The following is a 19,191-nucleotide window of genomic DNA, read 5'->3' as shown; positions in this document are numbered from 1 at the left end:
TCCTTTAATTCCCAGCAGTTCAATTGTCTCCTCTTCCTGCCTCCGCTTTTCACAGTTTTGGCTCCTTATCCCAGTTTATTTGAACTTACCAGAGCTTCAGGCTGTGTTGTCCGGGTAGGAATTCTATGAATGTATCTGTATTGGCCTGGTTGCTTGAGGCTTGGACTTGCTTGTAGATCTAAACTTTTTCATTCACCATGCTTGTTTATATGCTGGCTCTCATTGGCTTCAGCCCACAGCAAAGTAGCTGTATTTCAGACAGAAAAATTATCAGGCACCGAGCAGCTGTGCTTTGGTAGTAGTATGGTTGCAGCTGGCTTGGAGATCTTCACTTTAGCTTGAACCTGGACCAGAGGAGCAGTGTAGCTGAGAACATCTTCACTAGCTTCTCTTGCATATCAGTAATCTACAGAAGTAAAGGTTTGGAAAGCTGAAAGTACGGATGATAACAGGGAAATTGCAAGGCAGATATAGCATTTCATGAAAGCTATTAGATCCTTATAGGTCCTCTGAAAGCTTGCAAAGTTAAGTGTTTTGCTCTGATGAATGGCAGAGAATAAGAGGGGAGGCTTGTGTCATTAAGAAGGTCTTTAGAGCTTTGAAATAGACTGGGATCGATACCTGTACTATCAGTAGCATTAGCTGCTTCTCTGACACGCTACATAGGAATAGGAGAGCTAGGGAGATAAACAGTTATATGGTTTATAGATGTATAATGTTTACTCATAAATTATGTATTTCATGATTTTATATTTTTCTTTCATTCTCAAGTTGTTCTAGTGGTGCTCATTGTCTTACTCTTCTAGTCATGCACTGTCTCATGTACTCTGTGCATGCATGGAAATATTAACACTTACTTCTTTATATACCTTTCAGGAATAAGTTATACAGACAAGTTATTGGGTGTGTAAATTGTAATTTGTTTTTCTAAAAGGGTAAGTATATTCAGATCTTCTGAGATGATAAGCACATTATGAAAGGTACTGTCTTTTTAATGAAAACCCGGATGGGTAAGAGTGAAGGCCTTTATAGATGACACCAACTTACTGAATCAGGCTATAAGTAGTTATTTCAATTTTAGTGTATAATGTTCTCTTGCCTTATTATGTTACCAACATTTTCTTAGAGATTTCATGTTAATTTTTGTTCATATTTGGCCTATATTAAGTTGCTCTCTTTCTTACAAAGAATACTTCATTTTTTAGGTTAAAAATACCGACCTGTCCAGAGGTACACTTTGTATACTTGAAGGACTAGTAGAAGGGTATTTCTTTCCTGATGTAATCGCAGAACTTGCAGCTGGTCAAAAGTACTGTATACCCCCTGTGCAACTTCTTCATTCTCTTCTAGAACATGTCTTGTTGGTGAGATCTGAAGGCTTAACTGTTACGAATATTAAACCAAGAAGTGGAAATATTATAGTCTTTGCTACCATCAGTGTATTTACTGGGTTTTTTTTAGTGAAGTATTAACCTTTCACTTCTTATTCATCAATGTGTTAGCCTTAATGCAGCCTACAGTAAAGGGAAGAATTTAACCTGTTTATTTTTTATTTAGAGCACTACATTCCTATGACTAATAAATAATATTGTGAAACAGCCAGCCCAGAATTCTTTCTACTTCTAATTCTTTCTACTGCTTTGAGAAACATCATGTGTGTGACTTTTTTTTTTTTTTTTTTAAAGCTAGTAGGCCACAGATACTGAGTTCAGTTCAAGGTTTATTCTAAGCAATGATGCTGGAATACCACAGTAGTGCAAGCTGTGCTTGTTTTCGTTCTTTCTTACGGAAATCCTGAATTTTGCTGCTTCTAGTTTTGCATTAAATTGCATGTTACTTAACTGATCACAATTAAATGTGGTCACTTGGGATTATGAGGAATGAATAAAATGTATGCATTCTTAGTGATCAGAGATCTTTGGCCAGTATGGAGCCAATATTATTTTCTCATTTTATTACAGGGAAATACTGATAAAATATTTTCTGCTAAACTTCTTCACATTTTATACCTTGTTCTCCAACTTGATCCTCCTTGGAAGTCCCCTTCTGCGTTAAGGTATTATTTGGACCTTCTCCAGTGTCCTATTTGTAAAAAAGGCACATGGTCTTTGATAGAGATGCTTGTCAGGTAAGAAGATTTAAGGAGGTATTTCATAGGTGTTATTTTACTTCAGATTGGGGCAGGGGAAGGATAGCTGGAATTCTATTGTACTGAAGTGACTTTTTCACGAGGATAAGTTAACTGTCCATGAAGGTCTAGTGTTGTAACTGAGGTTTGGACCCTTCACTCTATGTTTCAGTTTAGCGCACAGGTAGAGGTGTTTATTGGAAAGGAAAAAAATGTTTATTTGCTTCTTCTCCTCTCTTTTGTTATAGAATGTTTATTTATTTTTGTTAAGCTTTTCACAAATTAGAATAATATATGTATTGGTGCTGTGCTGGTGTATGTGTGTCTGTATATCTCTCTGTATGTATCTCTCAGCAGTTGTGAAACAACTTCCAGTTTTATCTTGCCAAACATGAAGCTTCATATTGTGTTTTTATTTTAATCATAAACTTTACAATCTTGTTCAGCAAGTCTTACTAAATTCTATGCATCCAGAAGTATAAGACTCTGCATATATCAGCTGTTTGGGTTGCTACTCTGTTCTTTGCGTGCGTGCGTGTGTGTGTGTGTGTGTGACTTGCTTGAACAGAAATTAATTCATTTGTTCCTCTGGAAGAGGAGCTGTACCTCATCTTATTGCCATCATATCATCTTAAGTAATATTTAAATACTTTGATATAACAGTGATCATAAATACCTAATTGTAAACATGCTCTTAGTCTTGAAAGGCATTGAATTTGAATCCTTGTCACTGAACATTTAACCATTCTGATTAGAAACATGTCACTTGCCACTAGAGTGGGAAATAATTTATCTTTGAGATTAAGCCCTTAACAGTACTTACTGGCAGAATATGAACACCCAGCAGATGCGTATCTAATGTTTTTCTTTCGTTTGTGTTCCTTCCGATAGTCAAAATTTTATCCAAAAATATATTCTGCACTTAACTTCAAAATCATCTGCATCTTGTTAGACAATCATTAGATTTGATCAGAAACTGTATTCCTGTCAAATAGTATCTCTGTGAACTGTTGTCTAAACTAATAATACTATATATTACTAGTCTATAATACTAGACTACCTTGTAATGACAGGATTTTTAAGTACTGTTACATTCGGTAATTGTACAGTAACTCAAGTAGAGACAGAAAAATTTAATACAGCTAAATAATTAAGTTTACACTATAAATAAAATATTCATCTACAACACAAAGCCCCGGTATCAAACATGTTAATTTTTTTTCCTGAAAATTTGGCTTTAAAACCATAAAAGTTTGTCTTTAAAATGATGAATGTTGCTGGGGAGCAAGGTATTTACTTGTCAAAGTTGTCAAAAGTCAAAACTGCCTTTTTTGCTGATAAATCAGAATATCGTTTTAGTCATACAAATGGATTTTTTTGGTGTTTATTTTTCAGGTCCTGCCTTTATTGCAAAACCATTTGTCATGCAGTCTCAGTTTCAGAACAAGTAGATGAACAGAGGATGATTCACAAAACATTATTGAAGTTTTTCTTTGATTTAGTAAAAGCTGAAGTAGAGTTTCTGACAAAAAGGTGGGTTTTATGGGATAATTCTTTCTTATGACTTTTTCACAATTTCACATGCACTTTTTTGTTTACAGTGGGTTGTATCCTGATTTGAGTATGTCTGTAATAAGATACAGTTCTCACAGAGATGTAATTGCTTAGAATTTCCTTTTGTATTTCTCAGTTCTCAGTTTGCTTATTGCAATTTGTATTGTATTATCCTGGTCAAGATATTAAAAATTTGTTCTAATTCTGTTTTAAGGTCTCTAATTTTTCATAACTTATTATTTGACTGTATTACAGGTTTCAGTAGGCGTTTAATTGTGTTAATAGAGTTGCGTTTTTGACTTTGCAGTAGTTCAGTTTTCATTCTTTAAGGTAGACGAGCAGGAGTTTGAACCTACTGATATTTTTAAAATTTTCAATTAAATGTTATCTTTTGCTAGGGAGATAGTTATCTTTCTTTGATTTATGAAGTACGAAAAAAATCTTGTTTTTGCTCTGCCTGTACTTTATATAATATTAGCACAATATTAGAATTCCTACAGTTTGACTGTAATAGTCATCATTATTTTACTTATTATTCATCACAAATTGTATCTGATCTTTCTATACTTAAAAATTGCCAAACCTTTGTGTGTTTTGACAGAAGACAAGGTTCCTGTCTAGTAACTAGAGTAATCAAAGTGGCATGAAAATTCAGCTTTTTTCACTTTCTTTTTTTACAGTTTGTTTGAAGGGGCCAATTCACAGCATCCGCAAGTCATGCCACAGACAGTTCTTCTGAAGACCTTTTGGCTGGGAAGCGAAACTTCAGTGCTTTTTACCAAACACATAAATATTCTAGCAGATTGGGTCATACTTTCCCATAGAGAAATGAACAGAACAAATGATGTGAGTATGAATTTTATGCTATAAAATAATGAAGACCAACATATTTTTTTAAAAGGCATTCCTTTGTTCATTTCTTTGTGAGGAATTATATGTAAGTACCACAGCTGCTTGTTATATCTGCCTTTTGTTGTGAAGCATGCTGGGTTTTGCTCCACTAAAGGAAATGAATTGATCCATAAGATTCTCATATTGATCTGTAGAGAAGAAACGAACTGGAGTCACAAGTAGCTTGGTGGCTACATTCAGATGTTCACATGGCCTTAGCAGCAGGTGTTACTGTAGTCATTAGGGACACAAGTTTAACACATCCTGTCGAACAATAAAGTGTAACAGATGATTATCTTATTTTACAGTGATTGTATTCAGGAAGTGTTGGAGGAGAAAGCTAACAAAACGAAAAAGTTTTTGTTGTTTCCTCCAGCTATGCATAATTTTATTTTAATAAATGGCCCAGTTTTCTTCCCAAGTCCTTTAGTTTCATTTGGTATTTTCCCTAGATCTTTTCATAGAAATGGAATTGAAGGCAACTTAATTGCTGTTCTGTGACCTGCTGACCAGCAGGACATTGACCTGAAAGATATCGAGTGTCCTCTATACCACCTCTTTCTTTTCAGAAACTAGAGGCCTTCTAAAACATCTTTGACTTCTAGATTCTCACATAAAGCACAAACTTACTGCTGTCTCTCCGTTCTCTTTTAAATGATTGTGAAAGCACAGCATAAATAGGTACCTCATTCACTTTTTCAATACAGTAACAGAACAACAATAGAAAATCAAGTATTCCAAAGAAAAAAGCACTTTCAGTATAATACCTGCTAGTTCTTCATTATGTTAAGAAAGCAGAAAGATTAAACGTAATGACAGCTTCAGTCATCTTACCTAGCCAGACCTCCTACCTTTTTTGAGGGATATCAAAGTAAGCCATACTGAAACAGTGCTGCCTTTTATCCTTGGTCAAGATATTTAAAAAGTACCTAAAATTAGGCTTCTAAACCCATATTTATATTTAAACAACCTACCTTTTCAAAGGTACTGAGCATCAAGCAGGCTTATATTCAGTTGATTTCCATGGCCATTCTGCTTCTTTGGAAAATGAGACTGCTTTCAAGTGTTTCCTGGTGTTGAGTCTGCAGTTTAAATTTAGGCACCATTTTATTTTTTCTATCATCTCTTCTTTTGACAAGCTCCAGCACTGTAGACGATACCTGTTTCATAAACTGCTCTTTGCATAAGCAGAATAATCACTTGCGGCAGATAAAGTACAAAGTATATGAAAAGTAAACTTGCAGAAAGAGTAAAACACAACATAAAGTGCACAGAAACGTCTCTTCTTTAGATTTTATATACCTATACATACACATACATATATATGTGTATACATACATACATACATATATAATTGTCCTTTCAGCACAAACCCAAGATTCCTATTGCTTTTATTCCAGTTTCATCTTACACGCTACAGTGTATAATATCCCTGCAGCTAGGAATTCTAGCCTTAAAATGCAGCCCCATTGTATTGTTGCCTGATAATATCTGTTATTTTGTATGTTCGTTCTTACAGCTTTATTCTTTAGCTTCATATTTATATATTGCATTTTTTTCCCCTTGCATTTTTGGCACAAGTAAACTCTGAAACAAAATACTCACTATATTTTCCACCAGCAAAACTTGTCATTATCGCTTTCTGCACTCTCAAGTTTGGTATACGAAAAGCTGAAATATTGATTTTTCAATATATATCAAGAGACTCAGTTTAAAATTCCTTGATATAGTTGAAAAGGTTATTCAAAAGCCACAGGAGTAGCTCCTCCCCAACTATGTAGACCGATCTGTTAGGTTATTATTTTAGAAATGTATAAATAAAACCAGAGTATTTCTATGCCATTAAGTATGGCATATCGGATGCAAAATTTTCCTTCCTTCATTCAGTTTAGGTATATGATGAATTGTTACCAGTTTTGCTTGTTAAAATCTGTTTATTTAAGAAGCAACACATTGACAATATACATGTAACGCGACTCAGAAACCTGAATTAAAGGAGCTACTTAGGCATTCCCACTGACTGTATAGGGACAGAAATAAAGGATTTCGTAGTACAGTGTAAAGAGGTGACCCTGTTTCACAGCCTACAGAAGCTTAACTTGAGGGAACAAACAAATATGTTAATTGTGATATGCTGAATTTTTCTCCAAGTCTCCCGTGAAACTATCTGTGAATAAAAATAGAAAAATAATTTCATGAAATGCTTTTTCAATCATATCTAACACATTCTCATATAAGTGATAGAAGTGGGCAATTTTTATTTTAGCTATTTAGAATCAGATGAGCAGTTTCTCCTTTTATATGAATCAAAGAGATTGCAACAAGTCAGCACTGGTACAGGGGAAGAGGGGAAAAGGTTTAAAAAAAAAAAAAAGGAGCAAGTCAGAAACAGTTATAATATCCTAAGTTAGAAGCTCCATGGTGAAATGCTGAGGTAGGTTTATTGGTTTTCCTGGCTTAAATAAATTTGATTTTTCAGGTCTATAATAACCTGTATCAGAAACAAAGCTACAGAAAAGAATGAAGGACTATAAAGAAATGAATAGTTCTATTTCTGGGTGCATTTACTTTCTTGTGTTAGGTAGGATTTACTCTATCTTGAAAGTACCAGAATAAAATTAGTGATAGGAAATTGGATGCCCACATAAAAAAACAGTTCTATAAGGTGTATTTTGTAATTCAAACTCAGAAAGTTAAAATGAACTTTTCTGTGAATTAAAAGCTTTCTTATGAAAACTTTTATGTGCAGTAAAACAATTTGCAAAACGTGTATCACTGGAGCACTGTACTTGACTTTAGAAAACGTTAAATGAAACAGCCATCAAGGAATTGCATTTGCTAAGCTAGCAGACATCAGTTTTGCTGCTATGACTCTTGTATGGTAAAACAGTCAACAACCTCTTCTCGCTTCAGCACTTTTCTCTGTGAGACGATAGCTTTGATTCTCAACAATAGGAGCAAGGAAGACAGTTTTGAAAAAATGGTAAATTGGATCCCGGTTAATTTGTTATGATTGCATATTGTTTGAAAGAGTAATTTCGCATGATTTTAAGACTCTTAATGCATGAAGTACTACATTTTACAGTAATACGCTATTCTTTAGGATTTCTTAAAAATAAATTATTTATGGGGGAGAAGAGAATTGAATACTTTCTTAATATAGCTACAAGAATTATGTTGTACTTTGCTGTCTTATAAAGAAACAAACTATTAAAATTTTATTTGCTTCATACCAAGTTTGAGTAAAGGTAAAGATTAGACATAGTAGTAAACCGTAGGGACAAAATCACTAGTTTCTGAATATTCTCAGTTTTAGTTGATTGAAATCTCATGTTCCAGTGACTAATAGTCTTGACAATTTATCTAAATGATAGTGTAAACAAAAACTTCTCTTTTAGCAAGGTTTTCACGTAATCTGAAATTGCATCTGTTAATACAATAGCAACTCATCATTTATATGAGTAACTTATTATTTGCAACCTAACAACCTGAAAGTATTTGTGTAACTTTCTGAATATTGCTTTTGTATGCAAACAAGAAATCAATTAGCTCCTATAAATGATTTTATTGCTGATTGACATACAGAGATCACTTAGCTTCATAAGACTTTAGTCTTACAATCTAAAAATACTGTCACTGAAATTTTTTTCGTTTGTTGATATTTTTTCCTTTATTTTAGTTTGTAGTTAAAAATACTAATTAAATTTCTGAAAAAATAGAGCTGTAAAACAGAAAGCAGTAGAGTTGAAAAACAATAGAACAGACTTTTAGCGTTAACCACCTTAGTTGAATAGCAGGGGCTATTTATGCGCACAGCATTGTTTTATCAACATGGTAGCAATTCCTATGCTTAATGGAAAAGTTTTCTTTGTTTTCCTTTTTAATATTGCATGCCTTTTTATTCCTCTGTTTCTATTGCTTTGTATTTTAAAAAAAAAATTAATATCTTAATATTTTTTAGATAGCTACTGCGTTCAGTAAATTAGAGCATTTTCCCCTTATTCGTGACATTGAGCCATTTATTTCAAGATATTAAGGAGACGCTCTTGTTTATACTACGGTTGTTTTATCATAACATCAACCAACTAAGCCTATGCCAGTTGGCATTATCTGGGCTGTCCTTGTCAGTGCGTAGAGATATTCAACTGTGCAGACATAGTTGCAACTTGGATATCAGCCAGATTTGGTCTGCAGCTATATTTCTGACTTTGTGAAACATCATTAATACTTGCTGTATTTTCAGTAGTTACTTCAATCTAATGCCTCAAGGTCATTTTTTTTCCTCCCCCTCCTTGTAAATATTTCATAGATCAAATAAGGCAATCTAGTGATTGAAAATCAAGAAAAAGAATTTTAATAGTTGGGCTCTACATCTATATCTACCTCAGAACATCCATATCTACCTGAAACTATATCTGTATGACCTTGATCCTGTCACTTGCCTCTGTTAAAATTCATATTTGCTGCATTTGTGTGATTTTTTTTACTCTGAAGAAGTATTGGCAGGATTAAATTATTCACCAGTATTTTGCTTTGGGGTTGAATGGCCAAGGAGGTATGCATACTTAAAGAAATTTAAATGCGTTTCAAATTATTTCTTCACTTTCTGTTCCTGAATCTTCACAAGGTAGGGAGTGATACAGATTTTAAAATATCTAATACATTAGTTGAAAAAATGGATTTAAATATTGCTGACCTATCATATCAATGTTCTTAGTTGTTTTTATGAGATCCTACAATTCATCCAAAATGAAGTATTAGGATATAGTAAAGAGAGGGGCAAACTAAATCAGTCCAAGGGTTATACAGAATAACAGAAAGTACAGCTGGAAGGGGTCTTAAATATCATCCAGACTATCCAGCCCAGAGCCATTCCTAACAGATGTTTGTCTAACCAGTTCTTAAAAACCTTCAATGATGGAGATTCCACAGCCTCCCCAGGCAATCTGCTTATTTGTAGGTACGTTTATTCTTTTTCTTTTGAATGACAAAGTCTATTGTCACCGTTAAATATATGGATAGTATTTATGTAGGCCTTCCACAAATGATTTTGTAGTCTTTCTATAATAAATCTCAACTATGCCATGGTGTCTGTGGCTCTTATATATGTCTATTTGATTTATTGATGAAACTCAAACTATTTCAGTCATTGGTGCTTCCCAGCTCCTGAGGGAATCCTATTAAATTATTTCAAGCTGATCTTTGAACATATTTTGTTGTCAAAGGAATATCAGAAAAACAAGTGATTGTGGTATTAGAGCACAACGAAGACAGGACAGTTGTGTTCCCTGTAAGTAATTCTTTAAAGCCTCAAGTTGAAAGATAAGTACTTATTCAGTTCTGCCTCTTGTCCAAAATTTTCCATTGTCCAATATGTCCAAGCATACCTTCTCTTCTACAAGAACGTGTAGTAGGATTTAGCAGAGAGTATAGGGGCTGTGTGTCCCAGTAGTGATTTTCCAGTGGAACCTTAGGTAGGTGGCTTTTGGCAGCTAACTTTCATGTATTGCCACTGGGTGTGCATATATTCTTCCAGCTTATACGTCTTTCTGAACTACATACAAATTTTGTGACTTTGCTGTGGCTGCACATGTCATCAGAGGAATAACTTATTTCAGAATCATTGCATAAAATATTTCTACATGGCACACGAAAGCGTTGTGTAGAGAGATCTGACTTACTTTTGAATGGACTAACCCTGAGAGTAGCAGTGGTGCTTTACCCAGCCGGTATTAAGTGAAATGCTACCGCTGGTGAATAAACGTTATGTTTGCTCTATCTCACAATACTTGCTGGATGGCATGTTAAAGAAAGAACTGTATATTGTCTTGATACCTCCTTAAGAATATACTCCATGATTTCTTTATCTGCACATGGCAATTTTGTGCAGGTTCAGGAGAGAAAAGAATAAGGCTAATGTCCATGCTTTGTTTATTCTGAATATGCAGCTGCTAGTGTGGCTGGAATTTTTAATAGCACAAAAAAGTTTCCTGCTCCCAAATATTGGTTGTCAAAGTTTTTCAGAACAGGGAGTAGCACCTTGCATCCTTTTCTTTTGGCACCAGTGTACACAGTTAGTCATAGCAGGGCCCTCAGTTTTGCGATGATATCTTTGGGTAAAGAGAATCCTAATAGAGGGGGGAGAATCAGATCTCAATAACAGCAAAGCAAAACAAAAGGTTAACTAGCATAAATGCAGTACTTGAACTCCTACAGTTAAACAAAACATAATTCAAAAAGAAAGCCTTTTGTACTTCTAAGCATTGATCCCATTTTGTATTTACATGGTTATTTGTTTTAGAGTATATGTTTCCAAATAATTTGTATTTCTCCAGTGCCAAATCTTAATTGATATGGCATCAATGGCATATTAAAGTTATTGACCAGGATGCAAGAGCTAGCTTTTGAATAGAAAAAAGAAAAGCCAGTGAAGAAATGATTTGGCAATACAGAAGGATTTTATCTAAAGATATTCTCTATTATTATTTCTATTGTCAGTGTGAATTTGTTATATAGTACTGGTGTATAAATGTTCTTTTTCTTCCTTTTAGGCTTTCAGAAGTGAAATAGCTAATCTATTAAATGCAATTCTTGGAACTGTAGTGGAATATTGGATCCTCTCAGGTTTCCTTATGAACAGAAACGTGTTTCGTCAAGTAGCTGATGATTTGGCACATTACATTGCCATTTCATGTGATGGTGAGTGTTTGAAATGCATCTCAAAACCTTTTAATCAGATACATTAAAGTCTAACTAAAATCCTTGATTTACAGTCAGGTCATATTTTACCTTCTGTTGCAGCCATGCAGTCTCATGGTGTGATGTGTATTTGTCCAGGAAACTGTTTCATTTTCTGTGTGTGAGTGCGTGTGTGCATCTGTTTGTCTGAAGCAAAGACCAAGTAGAACAGGCTTTCCTTTTAACATTCAGCTAAATACATCTTAATAAGTTTTAATGTGAAATCAAGATTATACAGTGTGAACAAGAAATAAAATACAAGTTCTATGGAGCTCAGTTTTCAGTTTAGAAAGAAATTTAAGCATATCGTAATAGGTCATAGCTTCAGAGAGACAACTGGAGACACCTTAGCTTAGGCCAATTCTCAGACTTTAGTTTTTCACTCAACAAACTTGATCTTATTTGTTAAGGACACTTCAGCAGTAAGTCCAAAAGTCAACCTGAACTCTTTGACCCACACAGACTTCAAATGGAAACATGTCAGTATCCCATTCCAAATCCTTAGATTGCTAGCCAAAAAATTTGGGGAGGGGGAGTGATATGAAAATTGTATCGCTATTCCTCCTGTTCATTAAATAGGCTAGATAAATAAGAATGCCACAACCCAAGTGAGCCATTATCATCCAACAGGAAATATCTGTTGGGGTATCTGACCTTTCAGCAACTAGGGGAAGAGGAAACTAAGACGACCAAAAAAATCATGTCAAGAAAACAGCTAAATGGTTTTTATTTCATTTTCAAACTTAATTTCCACCAAAGCTTTTTTTTTTTTTTTTTTTTTAATTAGAAACTAGGGGGAGAGACTGTGATTCAGCTATTACGCCCTCTGGGTATCCTGGTCTCGATCATCATTTTCTCTAGCGACAGGTGCAGGCTTCATATAAAGAGTTGTTGGCTTCTCCTGCCTGGAAACATGACAAGAACTGTACTGAAAACATTCAGCTAAAGTCTTAGTCCCTAGACAAATAGTTGTACGCTCGTCTCACAAAAAGAAAATGATCTGAAGCATTATAGCCTGCTTTAGATCTTAAAAGGCCAAACCAGTTGGAACTTTATAGCTGAATGGAGCCTTTAGTATCTACAACTGTTGCAACCTCTCCAAAGGATTTTCTAGCTTTAATAAACTAGGGAGAATCTTGTATATATATTCTAGTAAGACTTTCTCACTTGCCTGTTCAGAAATGGAAAATGATACTCTTTATGCTGTCCTTCACCCATTCAGAGCATTCACAAAAATAACAATCATAGTCTGGTTACAAAGATTCTTTGACTTACTGATGATCTCTGCCACTTAGTTCAGTCCACAGCACTTAAAGCCCAAAAAACTATTGCAGAATTCTTCTCCTAAGATTCTGTTAACCATACAGGAGAAAACATCTGTACTTTTAAATCCTGTTCTTCTATTTTAATTGAGTCTATAGATCAGTTACAGAGGGAGCAGTTCTCAACAGAACAGAATACTCCCTCAATATAGTAAAGACTTTCCTCACTTGGCGGACCTTGCTTTCCACCTGTTTCAGTGACTATTTTGACAAAATCTTTTGCTAGAATCAAAATACAAAGATCAGCCTAAGAAAAAACAGCCATTCTGTCTCCTAAAAAAAAAAGTGAAGTATGCCAGACATAAGCCTGACATAGGCCCACATTCTTCTGCAGTAGTCTGTCGCGCGCGTGTGTGTGTGTGTGTGTGTATTTCTTTTTTTTAAACAATATGAAGTATTTGGAACATCAGAATTGTGCTGAAATTTGCTTAATGTCACTTTTTGTGTAGAATTTATAGATCAACCTGCATTATGCTGATTTCTTTGTTCACATTACATACATTTTATCTGAATTGTATTTGCATTGTTTCAATTAAATTTTCAAGATGATCACTTACATAACCCCCAAATAAATAATTTCCTTCTCAAAATCATGGTGCAACTTTTATATGATTATACTTAGAGCATTTTAAAAAGATTCATTGTTATAAGCAGTGTTTTGCCTTTTAAAATCTGATGAGCATTTTTCAGCAACTGGACTTGTTATAAGATGATGGATAACATACTCTGATTCTAAGGCCTCTTTTCCCCTTTGCTTTTATCCAGACTTTTCAATACATGAATTAAAAATGTTCATTTGTTCCATACCATCCCTCTGGCTTCAAATGTTTGTTGCAGAAGCAGTTTTTAAAAAAACATGTTTACAGAGGAATATACCTATTTCTACAGAACCTCTTTCTCTTCAGAAAATAGTGAGTAACTCTTGTACTTCATAATAACCTAGCACACTTAAGTATGCAACAAGTAATACTGTCATGAAAGAGCCTTGAAAAACATCTTTTGTTATGGTTTAAGGTCATGCTCGTTGCATACATCTTACTCTACATGAACATAAACTCTTCCACTTTTAAATTTTTTTTTAACCTGAGATCAAGGTTCAAAACCATGCTAAAATTTTTCTTGCCAGAGAATCTGTAGTACCTGTACAAATCAACCTGTTTACATACAGGTAACATGACAAGTCACAATGAAAACTTCTAAAAATTATCTTTGATGTAAATACTTCATTGCGATATTACACTTGTAGTTAAGGAAAATGCCAAATGTTGCTTGATTTACTTTGGGTTTTTTTTTTTCCCTTCAGATTTTTTAAAGAGGTGATTTTCTATTATTCTGCTATGTGCAGGCAGTTGTTTGATATAAGATTTTATAATCCTGAACCACAGTGAATTCCTGTAAATTTCTTTTCTTAAAAATTTTCTCCTACTTGCAAACCTTTTCTTGCCTTCAAATCACAATTTATGATAGTTGATGAGGAAATACACATGATGAAAACTGTGAAAGAAATTCTCAAAAGCATGACTGCTAGAAGGATACAGACAAATCGGGGAGAGGACACGGTAATGATATGCCCTGACTTAGAGCTGCACTTCAGTAACTTAATACTAATGAGTAGCCACTATATGGAATCCATCACTGTTTCTGTATGACCTAAAATTCTACAGGTGAAATCAAAGCCAGACAACTTCACACTTTCATACATTTTCTAAACAGAGGTTTGCCTGAATGTTACAGGAGCCTATTATGAACAAAGATCATTATATGTCACACGCTATATTTAACCACAGCTTGAACAAAAGACTTACCAGAACTGTAAAAATAAAACAACTGTATATCTAACATTTAACATGTTGTCAACACACGCACAGTAGCAATGGCTAATTTTGATGTTGCCATCGCTATCAGTCAGTCTCTGCAACAAATTAAATGAAAAATTTGTGTAGTGCTTAAAACAAGTTCTTGTGCCTTTTATGGCTTTCCTTGGCTTTACAATTACCTTTTTCTTGTTCCATACAGTAAATACCAACTGAGTCAATTTTGCCAGCTCTCCTCACATAGCATCTTGTCAGCTAAGCTTTCTACAGAAAGCACCCTCCTACTCTCAGTTGGTGATTATATACAGTGAGGGCACAAGTAAGGGGTCTCTCACCAATTGCAAGTAGCTTGCAGACTCTGATCTGTTAGATAGTCAAAGCCTTCTCTAAGTATCTTTCTTTAGACATGCTAACATGTAATCTGCTTCCACGTCTGGATAATCATTGAATGAGTCTCCTTACTGAACTATTTCCCGTGCTTTTGCCAAACTGGAACAACTTATGTGACTATTTAAAGAGAGGGATATAGGTGGATTGGAACCTCTGAACTACTGGAAAGAAGCCAAAACATCTGCAACATCCTAGGTTATCCTAACAGTGAGAGAGCACCTAAGAGGTAACTCACTTATTGTCTACACAAGGCCCGCAGGCTTAGTCCACCCCTCATCTTAGGAGAGTGGTATTTCTTTGCCAAATTGCTCCCTGGGTTTGGAGCAGAAAAGCTGGTAAATGCTGCCATTAAGCCTCTGAGAATCAATTAGCTTTGCTGTAGAACTACAGCTGTCTACCTCAACAGATCAAGATTTTCTCAGCTACCCAAAAATCCCAAGAGCGAGGCCTAGAATTTCCCTCTTTCTGGCTCAGACAAAGCCCACTTACTTCTGAGGCCAGTATGCAAGGGTGAAATATTGAGCAAGGTACATTAATACAGAAATCTAAAAAAAAAAATGGCAGAAGACAACTTTAAAAAAAATCTATATGCACGAACATCATTTAGGGATCATATTTTAAAAAACTTAGATACAGCAATCTGTGGGTGGTGCATGACTACTTTACGTAAAGATAAAGTGCAACAAAAGAAACTGACTACGTTTTAATTTCCTGTATACACGGTCATTGATAACGTTACTTTTGCAACAGGTCTGTTCCTATTTGCCTGCTTTAGGGGAGGTAGGGATGCGTGAGACAAGGAAGGAGAAAGCAAAGAAAAAGAAAATAGGGCAGTGGTCATGCCCCAAGTCTCAGAGGGCATTACTGATGCTAAATGGTGATAAGCAGAACCAAGTCGAAGTGCTGCCTGATCTACCGTAAGTAATACCTATAACATCACCAGTTTTATTCTGCTTTGGGGGACAGCTTCTGACCTGACACATTTCTTGAACTTTATGTGACCTGTTTTGTTGTCTACAAATTACCGAGACTGACAGAAAGCTCCATTGTGAACCTGCAACACTTCTGGGCTGGGGTTCCCCCTTGCCCCTCATCCTCCATATATGCGGACTGATATATTTTCCCAATATTAAATTTAATGGAGACACAGAGGGGTTAAACCATTCATAGAATTACCTTTAAAAAAGTTTAATTGTGGGAAATTTATTACTATTTTTAATACAATTAAAAGACTCTGAAAGGACACGATTAAGATATTTCAGAGATAACTCTGAAATGCATAGATCTAAGTATGACATTTGCATGTTGTAACAGTATTAAGTACATATACATTATCTTAAAATGCAATTTTCGACATGTGTCCACTTTGCTGTCTTTTCAGTGAGTTATTCTTTAATGAGCGCCCTCCATTGATGAAGAAGCTTAAAACAAAAGCAGAATTGGAGGTTTCGTACACCAAAGAGAATTGTTACCTTTTGGCTGAAGGGGTACATTTTTACAAGACTAATATTAAAGGTATTCTATTCATCTAATTTATGTTAAGAATTTTAAACGGGTAGAATCAACAGTTTCAGGTTTAAAAATCTTGTCCTGATGAATGCTGAACTACAATGACCACTTACGACCAAGAAATTCTTTCTTGTGGTTCGTGTTTCTTTTTTTCAATATCTGTTTGAAAGGAAGAATTGTATATATGGTGGAATAAAGCTGCCTTCTTCATTCCCCTCCCCCCCAGATATTAAATACAGTATACAGCTTGTGTGAGCTCATTCCAGTCTTGCCGGCCTTACTTTGCTAATCCACCTCAACCTGTGCTTGGTAGGATCAACGTCTTCTGATTTGAAAGTATAATTCAGTCTTCATCTCTTTCAGTCCTAGACATTTTGTGAACAAAGACTGAGGAGTATGCTATGTTACATAGCTGTGTTAAGCATATGGACTGTTTTCTTCTAGGCATTCAGCCCAGACTATGAAAGGCATTTGGCTTTTGTCTTAGCTATACTGGAACCCAAGTACCTAAGGAATAAAACAGCACTGCAGTAATTTATTTGGGTCCCACTTATTAGACAAATGTAATAAAACATACTTTACATAAGGCTTTACCTGAACAGAATTACTTGCTGGAACTACTTTTTATCATCATCGTCAGCAATTTACCTACATCATTTAAAACACAGCTATATTAATAATGACACCCATGAGAGGGCTTAGAAAAAACTGGCAAAAAGAAAGCTATGAGCGTTCAAAAAATTATAATCAGAGTTGTGTCACAAACACCGAAGAACATAAAACCTCACCCTCTTTTGGGATTTAAGCGAGCTTCAGTAACGGAGCCAGACCATGCATTTTTAAAATTGGTTCCTTTTCTCTTTATTGCTTTTGCAAGTAAAATTGATGTGAATTATTACATGCTGACTTTTACAAAGAAAAGTGAGCTGAAGGACTAGGGCAAAAAAAAAAAAAAAAAAAAAACTTCTGCCAACCCTATTCTTCCCCTGCCAAAATCATAAGTAGTATCTTCTGTTGAAAAGAATGAGTATGGAGCTGACAGATTTACACAGTGAAAGTATTAATATAACAAAATATACCATGTTAATCTTATCACAAAGGCTGAGAGATTTAGCCCGAGATATTTTTCATTTCTAAGATGTTCGTTGCGTCATCTTTCACCTGGCATCAAGATTTTCCTCTGGCTGTTGTTCAAACCTAGTCACTTAGTAAAAGCAAAATAGCATTTAGAATGGGTCTGAAGTTTTTAATCATGCAGAGACTAATGGTATCTTTACCTGTAAACAGCAGTTCTCAGTTGCTTACTGTTCAATTTTACCACACTTACTTCAGCTTTACACGATACTAAGACTTGGGATTTTTTTCCAGAGGATTTTCTTTTCTTTTTTATTAAGACCCCTTCATTTATTTCTCTCTCTTTCCCCCCTCCCTTGCTCCTGTAGCCAAGTCAGACAGCCTATTGAGAAACAGCAAACCATCTGTTAACGGATTTGAAGTTCTGAATTATACTTGAGTGTGTAGAGGCACTCGTGCTTAGCCAGAAACATTCATTTGAATTAAGCTATAAATGCTGTGTAAAAAGAACCATACATTTTAACGTAGGTTCATGAATAAATTTAAGGGAGGGCAACTGCACTCTAAAGTTTTATTGCTTCAAAACCCAGTATTTTTGGTGTTCTGTGATCACTTGGTGCTTTTATAGTGTGATTGAAGCTTTAAACCTTGAACTGGGGGGAGATAATTCCTGTGTTAAACCTTTTGCAGTACAATTTCATTGCTGGATCTCTGGTGGAACAGAAGCTCTGTGGGTTTTTTGAATTTTCTTAAAAGATGGTTAAACAGGACAAAGGAAAATCTTACTCATTATTGAATTTTCTGGCATATAGCCAGGTCTCCTAGTTCCATGCACTTTGATTATTTTCTTTAGTTGCTATCTTGCCTAGTCTAGTGTAATCTATTAATTTTTTATGGTAGGAGAGACAGCCCTGCATAAAGCTTGCATAAGAAACAAAGTGGAGAGATTGATTCAGCTTCTCTCTTCCCCTGGAACAGACATTAATGTTAAAGGTAAGTTCTTCATTTTCTCTACAGAACTGAAAAATTAAGCCAGGTAAAGAACTGTAATAATACCTATTTGAAAATAAAATTTGCTTATATAGCATGAAAATTGTCTTAATTATTTTAGATAACACAAAATCAGGACTTTAAAAGTAAAATGATGAAAGCCTAATTTCTAACTAAAGCACGTGGTAACACTCATTGCGTTTTCTTCCGATTAAAAAAAATTACATTTAATTTTTTTCAAATGTTTTTCAATCAAATTTCCTTCTTGAAATCACAAATTGCCATTGTAACAGTAGTGCATATTAAAAAATAAAGTGTTTTGCTGTCTAATGAATTACATTATTAACATTTTACTACTACTTCTGCTGTTTTAAAACTTCCCTTGATTTATAATTCAGACTATGCTGGCTGGACGCCTTTGCATGAAGCCTGTAACCATGGCAGCACAGTGTGTGTCCGTGAAATTTTGCAACGCTGTCCAGAGGTAGACCTGCTCAGTCAAGTGGACGGGGTGACTCCTTTGCATGATGCACTGTCAAACGGACATGTAGAAATTGGCAAGCTGCTACTTCAGCGTGGGGGTGAGTGCATTTATGCTAAACTGGTTTAGGGAAATTATCCACTGTTCCGAGTCCATACGAAGTCCGTACTGTTTTTCTTAATAGCTGCTTAAAATACAATGTTATTATAAAATATTTATTTTAAAACATTTTTAAGCCAAGCTGTTTTGGTCACAATAAAAATATTACTGTTTTCACACTTATCTTGATCAGCTGAATAT

The 19,191-nt window shown here is 34.9% G+C and overlaps 1 protein-coding gene across 5 annotated transcripts in view; it reads left to right on the top strand.

Annotated features, from left to right (window-relative positions):
- The window catches only part of LOC104150287 (SMC5-SMC6 complex localization factor protein 1), a 36,653-nt gene that overhangs the window by 14,213 nt on the left and 3,249 nt on the right, over positions 1-19,191 (top strand). For all 5 annotated transcript variants that reach the window (XM_068926419.1, XM_068926423.1, XM_068926420.1 and 2 more), the window contains 10 exons: positions 1,206-1,364; positions 1,962-2,128; positions 3,524-3,661; positions 4,363-4,528; positions 11,125-11,272; positions 13,399-13,544; positions 15,588-15,754; positions 16,219-16,352; positions 18,321-18,413; positions 18,809-18,991. In XM_068926419.1, coding sequence (XP_068782520.1) covers positions 1,206-1,364; positions 1,962-2,128; positions 3,524-3,661; positions 4,363-4,528; positions 11,125-11,272; positions 13,399-13,544; positions 15,588-15,754; positions 16,219-16,352; positions 18,321-18,413; positions 18,809-18,991 — 1,501 coding nt within the window. The remainder of the gene's footprint in view (positions 1-1,205; positions 1,365-1,961; positions 2,129-3,523; positions 3,662-4,362; positions 4,529-11,124; positions 11,273-13,398; positions 13,545-15,587; positions 15,755-16,218; positions 16,353-18,320; positions 18,414-18,808; positions 18,992-19,191) is intronic.

Source organism: Struthio camelus, chromosome W, assembly GCF_040807025.1.
Source record: "Struthio camelus isolate bStrCam1 chromosome W, bStrCam1.hap1, whole genome shotgun sequence".
Classification (NCBI taxonomy): domain Eukaryota; kingdom Metazoa; phylum Chordata; class Aves; order Struthioniformes; family Struthionidae; genus Struthio; species Struthio camelus.
Note: the sequence above shows the minus strand (reverse complement) of the source record. Positions and strands in the feature narration are given on the sequence as shown.